The following is a 13,100-nucleotide window of genomic DNA, read 5'->3' on the forward strand; positions in this document are numbered from 1 at the left end:
ATGTAAATACAATTAAAATGGGATATTTTAAAGTGTATAGGCTTCAAAGCTGGAAAACTCTCATTACTGGTTGCTCAGCCAATCCAGCCCTCCACTTTTCCTCTGCCCCTTAAAGTGTAGTTTCCTATAGTCATTCCGTGTGGGAACCATGTGGAGATTTACCTCCTACCTCCCAATAGGCACTCGCAGTACACTGTGACTCATGGAGGTAGAGCCCTCGTTGGTGCAAGGGGAAAAGATGAGCCTGTCTCCTCTGTCCCTTCTTGATTCCGCACCCTTATTAAAGCAAAAAATTGTGTTAACTTGAAAAACTGGCTTCATCCACCTAAAATGTTATACTTCTGTTTACTCGGTTATTGTCTTATGAAGAGAGGAATAGATTAATAACACAATCCAGTTCATTTTCCTGTAGAAGTTGATTGCCTAAGGCGATAGCTACCCGGCAGCTGGGAGGGCGCTTCCCAGCACTGCTAGACAGACGCACTCGCTCTCCTCAGGCTCGTGCACTAAAGAATAGCAGTGTGGCTGGGATGACTGGGATTAGCTCGCCGAACCAGAGGGTCAGGTGGGATTGTGTTCAGGCAGTAGCCTGGGCAGCCTCCTGTGGCTGAACTGCTATTCTTAGCGTGCCAGCCTGAGCAGTGCTAGCGTGTCTCTGCCTGCCTGCTCTGGGAAACCCTCTCCCAGCTGCTGTGTAGACATCGCCTAAGACAGTGTCTTCCCAGCTAACCCACGATATTCCGTTTTAGTCCAGTTCCCGCAAGCTGCCCAGTCTTTGCGATATAATGCAGTTGGGGCAAGAGTTGGTTCTTCCGCCTTCAGGCAAGAGAAAGTAGAGCTCTGGGGTGTTCCCTCATCTGGCAGGCTTTCTTAAAGACAACAAGGAAACACAGATAGGTCTTGGGTCAAATGACTGGCTCCAGGACCTTCGTTCCATCATCTTCTGTGCTGACGGCTCCTCCTGTTCTGCCAGCGCTGCCTCAGGACTCCAACTAGCTGTCCTCAAGCTGGAGGAAGTCCTTCCGTGCCAGGGCTGCTTCTGTCCTGGATTGTCTGTAGGTTTGGATACAAGCTGTCATTAAGATCTGGATGGAAGCGTTTGGGGGATAGACCTGCTGCAGTTCAGCTAAAGCTCTAGTTTTTCTTCGAGTGCTTGTTCATGTCAATTCCAGTCAGGTATGCGTGTGCTGCGTGCACAGCAACCGTAAGATTTTTCCCGTAGCAGTATCAGTAGGGTCGGCCTGGGTGCCCCCTGGAGTCGTGTTTTCATGGTGCCCAATATAGTGCCTTGCCAACCCGACACCATCCCCCCTTCCCCCAATAATTCTTTCTTACTGCCTGTGACAGCTAGCTGGAACTCCCTACCGCTCTTGCCTCGGCAAACACATGCTTCGCAATATCTCTCTTCGTGTACATAGTTAGATTTTGCAGAAGAGTAGTTTATCGTTAGCTTTTCTTATAAGTTTCCTTTGCGGGGGGTGTTTCCCCCCAACGTGTTTTCTCAGGCAGTGGGCTATGCCTCGGTCCCCAGGAATTAAACTGTGCTCAGACTGTGGCACGTTTATGCCAAGAAGCAACCCGAACTTGTGCCTTAAGTGTCTTGGCAAGAGGCATCTCAGGAACCGCTGTAAAATCTGTAAGAGTTTCCGCCCCAGGACCCTTAAGGACAGAGAGCAGTGACTCCAAGTCTTACTTATGGAGGCAGCACTTCGGCCACAGTCGGAACCCCACGCCGGACCTGGCCTCGAGAGTCGCATCCTTGGTGTGCAGCACGCCAGCACTGAGGAAGGATTCAGTTACAGACCCTCAGCACCGCCACGGCTCCACCCACAGGCAGGCATCAGTAAGACACTGCTCTCGCTCCGTGATGCCCCATAAAAAGAAAAAGGCAGACAGAGGCGCTCCCCAGCTAGATCCAAGGACCATTTAACCAGCAAGCCCCCATCGGGCGCTCAATTGGCTGGGATCCTATCAACTCCTGCCCCAGGAGGGGTCCAGTTGAGACCGGACCCACATCGCTCACCGGCCTACTGCTATGAGGATATACAGCTCCCCTCCACGCCAGAGGCATTCAAGGCAGCAGCGGACCTGTTAGTACTCACGGCTCTGCCTTTGTCCCCTAGGAGGGAGAGGTCACCAGCACGGATACCAGGCCCTGTACATTCTGTGGGCAAGCCAGCGATGATGTCTGCCATGAGGCCATCCCCATTGCGTCAGCCTGCGGCACTGGGGGCCATGCAGGAGAGCTGCTCCGGTCCCCAACTTGGCACCAATCCCTGGCACCAAGAGGCTCCGTTCCTCCCTGGTCCTTTCAGTCAGAGACCTTGGAATCGGAAGTGGAGTCCTTGCATCCTAGTAGGAGCAGAAGATCCTGCTCTCGATGTGATCGACGTCCCTACCTGGCGCCATGGCTAGGCTAGTGGCAGGCTCCTCAGTGGCACTTCTGGACACCCTGGGCCTATCATCAAAGCCAGGGTTCCAGATCGGTGTCGATGGCCTCAGCCAACAACAGCGTCAGCTGCCGCACCGTCCTCGGCGTCATCCCTGGCCCCCGATCCCAGTGCTGTCCACAGTGCCATTGCTCCTTGCCCCGCAGGACCACAGAGGGGCTGAGGGCAGTGAACAGAACCCGGTTCCCACCACCTTGTCATCCTAGTCGTCGGACGAGGTGGTGGTGGGTACCTCGACTGCTCCGGCCTTAGAGGACCTTAGGGTCCTTCAGCAGCTGCTGAGTGAGACAGGTAGCCCAGAACCTGAATATCAAAACGGAGGAGGTGGTGGAGAAAACTGATCCAGTAGTTGATATTCTCTCCCCTCCTGGGCCACCCCGAATCATGCTGCCACTGATCAAAACAATTAGCGATGTCACCAAGACTCTGTAGCAGACCCCGTCCTCACTGCCGCCAACCTCCAAAAGATACGAGCGGAGGTATTTTGTTCCCTCACATGGGTATGAACATTTGTACACCCACCCCCAACCGGACTCCCTGGTCGTTGATGCTGCTAACCTGCGTGAGCAGCAGGGCTACCAGGGACTTTCTCCCAAGAACCATGAGGCCAAGAAATTGGACCTTTTTGGGGAGGAAAATATACTCGACTTGGGGTTGTAGCTCCATATTGCTAACCATCAGGCGGTGGTTAGCAGATACACTTTTAACACCTGTGGGACTATGCAAAAGTTCTCTGAACTTCTGCCTTCTGACTCTTGTGCGGAGTTCTCCGCACTAGAAGAGGAGGGCAAATTGATCTCCCTTGTGTCCCTGTGGGTGGCGTTGGACGCAGCCTCCCGTACAGCAGCTACCGGGGTGGCCATGAGGAGTTCCTGGCTGCAGCTCTCGGGCCTACCATACATGGTGCAGCAGACAAGTCAGGATCTCCCTTTTGAAGGTCGGTCAGTTTTCAGAAAAGACTGACTCGCGTCTGCACAGCCTCAAGGACTCTCAGGCCACCCTGAGGCTGTTGGGCCTCCACATGCCTGCGACCCAGAGGAAGCACTTCAGGCTTCCTCTCTTCACTCCCCCACCTCCCCTGAGGAACAGGAACTCGAGAAAGAGACCTCATCCGGCCAGGGCTCTGACTAGCCTAAACCCTCCTCAGGCCAGAAGCAGGCCTTTTGAAGGTGCGCTTGGGGGCGACACAACAGTGCAGAGACTGGCTCCATCCCGCCTTACCTTTTCGTCCCGTCTATCCCCTTTCTACCCTGTGTGGGCTCGCATTACGTTGGACTGTTGGGTGCTCTGCACAGTAGAAAGGGGATATTCACTCCAATTCTCGGCCCTCCTGCCCTTTCACTCCCCTACCCCGTCCCTCTTCAGGGACCCCTCTCACGAGCAACTCCTTATCCAAGAGGTGCAAACACTCCTCTCACTAGGAGCAGTGGAAGAGGTTCCTCAGGATTACAGGGACAGGGGTTTTTATTCCTGGTATTTCCTAATACCAAAAGCCAAAGGTGGGCTAAGGCCTATTCTAGACCTGCGCAAACTCAACAAGTTCATGAAGAAACTCAAATTCCGCATGGTCTTGTTGACCTCCATCATCCCTTCCTTGGATCCATGGGACTGGTATGCTGCACTAGACTTGAAGGACGCCTACTTTCATATAGCAATAACTCCGTCCCACAGGAAATATCTCAGGTTTGTGGTGAGCAACAACCACTACCAGTTCAGTCCTCCCTTTCAGTCTGTCAGCAGCGCCTCAAGTATTTACCAAGTGCACGGCATCGCAGCCGCGTTCCTGCGCAGGCGCCAGGTACAGGTGTTCCCGTACCTCGACGACTGGCTGATCAAGGGCCGCTCCAGGGCCCTAGTGGAGGCACAAGTCGAATTCATCACGGCAACATTCAACGCACTGGGCCTTCTCCTGAACACGGGGAAGTCGACTCTGTCCCCCGTTCAGCGGATAGAGTTTTTAGGGGCAGTACTGGACTCAACCCAGGCCATGGGCGATGACATTCAGAGTCTCAGGCAGTTTCCCACCTCCACAGCACGGAATTGCCTCGGACTCCTGGGACCCGTGTCAGCGTGCACCTGTGTGGTGCAATACGCCGGGCTCAGACTGTGGCCGCTCCTGTGGTGGCTGGCCTCGGTGTATCGGCCAGTTCAGGACAGTTTGGACAGGGTCATGACTCTGCCTCGCCTTGTCCTCGACTCTCTTCTGTGGTGGCTTGACCCACAGGTGGTGTGCTGGGGTTCCCTTCGCCTGCCCCCAGCCAACTCTCTCACTGGTGACTGATACATCAGACTGGGGCTGGGGAGCACCTCTGGGAGACCTCAGGACACAAGGCCTCTGGTCTCAGGTGGAACTGGCTCCCCACATCAATGTCAGAGACCTGAGAGTGGTGCGCCTAGCATGCCAGACTTTTCGAGCCCACCTAACAGGGAGATGTGTATCAGTTATGACAGACACACCACAGCAATGTTTTATATCAACAAATGGGTGCACGCTCTTCTCCCCTGTGCCAGGAAGCCTTCATGCTGTGGGACTTCGGTGTAGAGCATTCAGTCCACCTGCAAGCATCGTACCTAGATTGGAGCACAGAACTAGTTGGCGGACTACCTCAGGAGGTTGTTCTACGGCCACGAGTGGTGCCTACGCCCAGATGTGCGAACTCCATCTTCCAACGGTGGGGCTTTCCCCAGACAGACCTCTTTGCCACATGACTCAACAGGAAATGTCAGCAGTTCTGCTCCTTCCGGAACCACAGTCCGGGCTCCATAGTGGACGCATTCCTCTTCCCGTGGGGAGACCATCTCCTGTACGTATTCCCGCCCATTCCGCTCGTTCACAAGGTGTTCCTCAAGATATGGAGGGATCAAGCTTTGGTGATATTGATAGCTCCAGCCTGGCCCTGCCAACACTGGTACATATCACTCCTGGAAATGTCCATGGAAGCCCCAGTCACCTTGCCATTCTTCCCGGACTTAATAACTCAGGACCACAGCCGCCTTCAGCACCCGAACCTTGAGTTGCCGCACCTCACGGCATGGAAGCTCCATGGCTGAACCCAATGGAGCTTGCCTGCTCGGACCAGGTTAGACAAGTTCTCCTTGGCAGTAGGAAACCCTCCACCAGGGCTGCCTACCTTGCCAAGTGGAAGAGATTTTAAATCTGGATGGCACAGCATCATTCATCCTCGACGCTGTACTGCTTATATTGGACTACCTCCTCCATCTCAAACAGCAGGGGCTGTCCATGTCGTCAATAAGGATTCACCTGGCTGCCATTTCAGCCTTCCATCCAGGTGCAGAGGGATGGTCGGTCTTCGCCAACTATGGTTTGTCATTTTCTGAAAGGACTCAACAGGCTATATCCACAGGTCAGGCAGCCGATCCTGCCTTGGGACCTTAACTTGGTCCTTTCCAAACTGATGGGTCCACACTTTGAACCACTGATGACGTGCTCCCTGCTCGCGCGCGCTCTCTCTCTCTCTCTCTCTCTCTCATATACAAGGTGGCGTTTCTGGTAGTGATAACCTCAGCCAGGAGGGTGTCTGAGCTCAGGGCACTAATATCAGAGCCCCGCTACACTGTGTTCTATAAGGACAAGGTGCTGCTCAGGCCTCACCAGGCTTTCCTCCCGAAGGTTGTCTCCCATTTTCACATCAACCCGGACATCTTCCTCTCAGTGTTCTGTCCTAAGCCGCACTCAAGTGGTAGGGAGCAGAGACGTCGCTCATTGGATGTCTGCAGAGCGCTAGCCTTTTATATCAAGAGAACAAAACGGTTCCTAAAGTCCATCCAACTCTTCGTGGCTGTGGTGGACAGAATGAAGGGTCTTCCTGTCTCTCCTCAGTGGATTTCATCACGGATCACATCCTGCATACATGAGTGCTATAACCTGGTAGGTGTTGCTGCCCCTCCACCAGGGTTCAGGCCTCTTCAACGGCGTTCCTGGCTCACGTTCCCACCCAGGAAATTTGCAGAGCAGCGACATGGTCCTCCATACACACTTTCACTGCGCACGATGCAATCGCCCAGCAGGCCCGAGACAGCGTGGCCTTTGGTAGAGCCGTGCTCCAATCAGTGGACAGCTCCGACCCCACCTCCTGAACTTGAGTTTGGGAGTCACCTGACTGGAATGGACATGAACAAGCACTCGAAGGAGAAAAACTGGTTACTCACCTTCTCGTAACTGTTCTTCAGGATGTGGTGCTCATGTCCCTCCCAATACCCACCCACCTACCCTGCTGTCTGAGTCGCTGGGAAGAAGGAACTGAGGCGGGTATCAAGTCGGCAGGGCCCTATATTGGACGCCATGAAGGCGTGACTCCAGGGGACGCCCAGGCCAACCCTCCAGATACTGCTAAGGGAAAAATCTTCTGGCTGTCATGTGCACAGCGTATGCACACCTGGTTGGAATGGACGTGAACGTCACATGTCGAAGAACAACAGTTGCAAGAAGGTGAGTAACCATTTTTTCCTGAGAAGACTGGGGCTTATTCCATTAGGGCAAAGGCTGTATTAGTGCCCTGCCTTCACAGGACTTCCATACAGCTCCTTGGAGTTGAGTACACAGGCTTACTCAGGAATACCATCGACTTGGCATCTGTGGAGGGTGCTTACTTTGGGATGGCAATTGTCCAATCTCTCTCCAGCTAGAATCCACATTCTTAGTATTGCTGGCTAAATCCCTGCAGATGGGAATATGCAGAAGACATTAGAAAGTAAAAAGGCAAAAATAAAAAAAAACCCAAGTTTGTTTGACAAGTCCTCTTTTACATAAGCTACTATGAACTGGTATTAATTATACTGCTTTGGCCCCGAATGTTACAGTACAATGTCTCTACAGCCTCTCTTTGTAAATGAAGAACCTCTTCCAGTTAAGGTCTTTTTTTGGATGTGAAACAATCTAAATTTAAATGTATTGTTCAGAATAAATATAAGAGGCCATTCAGGCTCATTGCTTTCTCTCTTAGGGTTTTCTCTGGCGCATCACCATGGTATCTCTGCACCTTTGTCCTTCTTCTGAGGCCTTGTCTATGCTACAGAGTTTTGTCGACGCAAGTTATGCCGACATACACCACCGCTTTAATTAAACTGTTGTTTCATGTCAACGCTATGTTCCTTGTGTCGGCAGAGTACATCCACACTAGCTGCTCTTGCATTGAGACAGAGAGCAGTGCTCTGTGGGTAGCTATCCCACTGTGCAACTGGCCGCAGGATGCTTTGAGAAGGGTTTTCAGTGCTTCATGGGGCAGGTACACCATCACATGGGGCAAGTTTCTCAATTCCATCCTTCCATGGGCATCCTATTAGGTTGCCAGCTGCTTTTCATCTGAAGTGGGGGACGGGAGCGGGGGAGTGTGTGTGACGGGGCGGGGGGGGAAGAGAGAGACAGTGCATGTGTTGGGGGAGAGTGAGTGTCAGCATGCTGTCTCTTTTAAGTTCAGAGAGCAGCCAGAAGCAACTAATCCTGAGGCAGGGGGAGGGGGACACACCACCCCCCATCAACCCCCAGCTCTGCACAGCAGTGTCTCTCCCGCCCTCCACCCTGCCTACCTGCCACTGTGTTCCTAGGGCAGAGGAGAGCAGGATTCCACATTAATGATTCTGAGATTCCCTCTGAGTTCTCCCACAGCCTCGTCTGCCTGCAGACCAAGAAGATCTACCCCTCCCCTGTAGTCTAGGCAGGAGTGTGTTTGCTGCTGTAGTGCTCAAGGGGGCCTTAGCTATGTGAGCTCTGCACACTGAGGAATTTCCACAGCTCCTGGAGCTTTGAAAGGGGAGGAGCACGTGCCTGTGTAGCTGGATGCAGGGCTGTGGAGTTCAAAATAGTGAGCAGACTGGTCACAGTGGGCACTGTGGGATCCTTCCTGGAGGCCAGGTGAACACAGTGTCTACCCTGACGCTTCATAACTCTAACTTTGCCACAAAAATCTCTACGCCTCTCGTCAAGGTGGTTTTCGGCAAAACGAGAGAGTTTTGCCGCCAAAAGTTGCACTGTAGTGTGTACCCCTCCACTGTTTTGCCGACAAAACTGTGTAGTGTAGACCAGGCCTATGTTTCCAGTGGGTATCGAATTAGCAGTGATGTGACCTCTATTTTAATCTCTCTCAGCCTTCTGCTGTTTAAATACCCCTCCTTGATGTTTTTTTCTCTAATTCAGCCAACACATTCCTGGCAGACTGGTGGTCTCAGCCAGACAGTCCATGGCCAGTCACCCACAGAACGCAAGCAGAGAGTGTGCGCCTGCGTTTTATGAGTGGAATACAACCTCCTTTCCAGGAACGTCCATGTCTGAGGCACCATCCAGCTCTCATGTAAGCAGCCTGCTAGGAGAGTGTTACAGCTGTCGCGGGGGGGCAATGACAGTCCCATCAGCTGGGCTGTGGTTTTCATGGGAGTTATGCAACTGGAACCTTGTGCAGTACTATGAACACTGACTTTGGTCTGGAGGATTTCATCCTTAACTAGGAACATAGTTCCATGCATCTTTACTGGTGAGAGCTTCTTATGCCTTCCCACATGAGAGCTTCGTTTCCTTGTCAGAGCCCTGGGCATCCCTTCTATTTTATAACACCACCTTGAGGGCTTTCTCTTTCCTTGCAAACATAGGTCCCAGCCCTCTCTGATTTATTGGAGTCTGACAGGCCATAGTTGAGCAGTTAATTAAAAATGAACCACTTCTGTGGTGGCTGGTAAAGAGAAGGGTGAGAGACATGGGAGCTCATATTGTTGGGTGTATACTGAACTTTAACTCTTGGTTTATTTCCTCAGGTAACTGTGAAGGATGAAAGTGATCTGTTTACCATTCCAAGTGCAGCAGGTGAGCAAAGGCAACTGTTAATGGTTACTGTGTCCTTGCTAGGCAAGGGACATCCAAAATGTGCCCAACCAGGAACTTCACCACCTTTGCAGCCTACAGTCAATTAAGAGATGCAGCCTGTGGGGCATACATGTCTCAGCATGTCTGCTCTGATCAAGGCAAACTACACTGGACTTGTCATCTCTGTGAGCCTTGCTTCCATATTGATAAGGGTGGCTGCAGTCTGAATCTTAACTGGCTTATTGCCTTTTCAGTGGTCCATTTCAGAGGACCCCACTCTGTTTCTGAATGTGTTTGGTTAGGTGTATGGACGAGTGTGTGGTTCTTCGAGTGACGGTCCCTATGTGCGCGTGCACTCCATGTGCCTGAGACTGGAAAATTCTTACTAGCAGCATCCATTGGTCTGTGCCTGCATCCTGTGTGTCCTGGGGCTCTGAATCGAGGGCATAAGGGGAGGTGTGGATTGACTGCCTCTCAGATTCCTTTCTACAGCTTACGGTCTGAGACCGAACTCCTCGGTGTCTGCAGCTTTTGCTAGCATTCCTGCTAAAAAAATCTAGGGGGACATGGGGGTGTAAATAGTTTGTCTTAAATAGCTAGTTCTAGTATTTTAGTAGTTAATTTTGTTAGTGTTTTGTGGTCTGGGTTTTCCCCCCCATGTCTCTCCCCCATAACATTTAGGGTTCTCAGGATGCCTAAGATCCCAGGCTTTAAATCCTGCATGACCTACCTCTAGCTTTATATTGCCTTGGAGACTCCCACGTTCTCTCCATGTGCAATATTTGCTGTTCACTTCCACCTTGAACATGACAATCCCATGAATTTCAGCTTCAAAGATACCCTAATGGAGCAGTCAATGAAGCCCCAGTCCAATCCCACGTCCCTCTCTCTGTCCCTGTCTCTCTCTCTGTCATGCACAAACACAGACCCCCTCGTGCATCGTCAGCAGTTCCCTAGTAATGCCCTTTCAGGCTGACACTCTCCAGCTCTGGATTGTCTGATACCAAGCCTGAGAACTCTAACAAGAGACAGGAGGAGGGTAAGATTAAACACCCCATAAGAAACAGGAAAGGTCCGCTCCTAAGGCCTCTGAAAAGAGAATCACTTCTCCTCCACCTTCCAAATCACATCCCGGTATTGGTATGTTCGGAGCTCACTGGGACCCAGGGGCTGATCTGTCAATGCTGAGGGCCAAGAGCAGCCCTAAACAGCCAGCTGCGGAAGGGGCAGGACCAGCCCCAGTACTGGAAACAGGAGGGAGTGAGCACCAGCTGCACTGTCAGCACTGCACCACAGCAGCAAAAGGGACTTGGTGGTTCCATCATCTACCACCCAACTTAAATCACTACTGTCAGCTCCACTGGGAGGTAGCAATCCCTCCTGCTCTCCTTCTGGTAGACCTGGGCTCACTGTCCTGGAGGATCTGGCTTTTATTCCAACACAGAGTTGCTGATACTTGTGGAACCAGTGATCTATAAGGAGATACCCATACCTTTGAGGCACCATTTGCCAGTACTGTCAATGGCTTTATCCGTGGAGTCTGAAGAATCCTATTCTTCTGGTGAGATAGAGACTGAGTCAGTGTCCCTCTGCCTGCTTCAAGAAGCAATGTTTACTCCTGGGGGAATTCTGTGCCTAAAAATTCTGTAACAAAAATTTTAAAATTCTGTGCACAATATTTTCAAATTCTGCATATTTTATTTGTCAAAACAACACAATATAATCACACCAGTTTCAATTATTTTTGGTCATTTATTTCAAAATATTTGTCAACAAGTGTGTCTGTAACAATACAGACAACAAAAAAGATTCAGAAAATGTTTTTTGGCAAATAGATTCCTTACTAGGCATATTAATACAGAACTCTGAGTAATAATTGATTTAAACTACAATACAGAACCATATTTCCTGCACCCCCACAGAAGCAGTGCAAAGTCTGCGGGGAGTGAGGGGTAACGGAGAAGCTGAGGGAGTGGGAAATAATTACTTGGAAGGAGACTGGGTGTGAACTTGGAGGGTTGTTGGGTATGGGTGGGAAAAGTATGGAACAGGTTTTTCGGGGGGGGGGGGCGAGGAGGGACTGCTAGAGAGTGTTTCCCCCATGTAGAGCCTGGCTGACCCCTAGTCTCACCCATTCAGTCAGGCACATGTGTCCCTCCACCCCCACTCAGACACTCACTCCCCCCCATCCACATGTGTCCTTGCACCCCCGTCCACATGTGTTGCACCCCCTCCCCCATCCCCATGTGTCTCTGTGCCCTCACCCAGCCACGCCTTGTCCCTGTGTGGCTCTATACCCCCTCCCCCTGTCCCAATGTGTCTGTGCCCCCACCCAGCCACCCCCCTATCCCTATGTAGCTCTGCACCCCATCCCCCATTACCATGTGGCCCTGTGCCTCCACTCCCATTCAGCCCCTGCCCCAGTCTGTCCTCCCACACTAGTCCTTGTGAGCCCCTATCTGACCCCCCGCCCAGCGCCCCATGCTCTGTCTCTCCATAGCTCCTGACCTGGCAGGTGCTGCGAAGAAGGCAGGCTCTTTCTCTTCCCTAGCTGGCTGGGAGCTGCTGCTGTGTTCTATTGCCACAGCACCCTCTGGTGGGCAAAAGATGGAACTGAAGCCACTTTTCAGCAGAAGCTTTTTTCTGTGCAACAATATTAAAGTATTCACTGCTCATTAATTATGCGCACCTGCAGTGGCGCGGAATTCCCCCAGGAGTAAATTTTTGCCAAGATAGGGGCTCCAGACTCTCCTGGTACCCTCCCCTTTGTCACCACTTCCTTATTATGATCCCATCCCCTGGACATTGGAGTTCCTGAGATCCCTACTGCAGACCGCCTGACTTAAAGGGATCTCTGCAGGTGTCTACACAAGGATCACTGCAAAGGGAGTATCCTCAGCTCCCTCATGAGTACTGTGAGGAAGATCAACCCAAGCAGACAGAACGGCTCAACCCCCATGCAGCACTCTCTTCCACATTCCCTGATGAGGTGGTGATACCAGCCACATCATCACTACCCAATGACTACAAGCAATTTCAAGGTGTGAATTCCAGAGTCTCTTCAGATTCTTCTGGAGGAAGCCCAGGATTCCACTCACAAGCTTCTGCAGGACCACAAGTGGGAACTACACAACTTGGTGGTACAAAACATCTTCCAGTGGGGATTCCCATTGTGGGATCTCTTCATGCCCAAGGACAACAAGAAATGCCCGACCTAATGTTCCCAAGCAGCTTGGGGTCACGATTCCAGAGGGGATTCTTTCCTGGTTCAGTGGTTGGAGCTGCTGATGTATGCCTTCCCACCCCGCCACCCTTTTGCCCTGAGTCCTAAAGAAAATCAAGGAGGACTGTGTGTTGGTGATTCTCATGGCATCCTACAGGCTGAGGCAGTTCTGGTTCACCAGCATCCTTCAGATGTCAGTGTTCCCGTGCATGCATATCCATCCATTTCCAAACCTTCTAACACAGAACAGAGGTAGGAACAACTATCCTAACCCAGCATCCTTCTAACTAACAGCCTGGTATTGGGAAGGATGACGAGCTTAGAGGAATCGTGCTCCAAGGAGGTACAATCCGTACTCCGTAATAGCAAAAAACTCCCCATGAGACAGTATTGTGGGCCTAAATGGAAGAGATTTTTTGTCCGATGCCAACTTTGGCGCATAACCCCAGAGGATTTGGACATTCCTACTCTCTTAGACTACCTTCTTTCCCTGAAGAATCTGGGGCTATCTCTGTTTCCAGTGTGTGCATTTGACATCAGTTAACGCCTTCCAATTCCTGGTTGACGGCTACTCAGTCTTCACCCAACCTACAACTCGGGGCATGGCTACACT

The 13,100-nt window shown here is 51.6% G+C and overlaps 1 protein-coding gene across 1 annotated transcript in view; it reads left to right on the plus strand.

The window, feature by feature from the left end:
• LOC141982002 (uncharacterized) overlaps positions 1-13,100 on the plus strand; it is an 80,603-nt gene that overhangs the window by 60,939 nt on the left and 6,564 nt on the right. Inside the window, exons 22-23 of the mRNA XM_074943654.1 lie at positions 8,605-8,758; positions 9,216-9,264. Coding sequence (XP_074799755.1) covers positions 8,605-8,758; positions 9,216-9,264 — 203 coding nt within the window. The remainder of the gene's footprint in view (positions 1-8,604; positions 8,759-9,215; positions 9,265-13,100) is intronic.

This window comes from Natator depressus, chromosome 2 (assembly GCF_965152275.1).
Source record: "Natator depressus isolate rNatDep1 chromosome 2, rNatDep2.hap1, whole genome shotgun sequence".
NCBI lineage: Eukaryota > Metazoa > Chordata > Testudines > Cheloniidae > Natator > Natator depressus.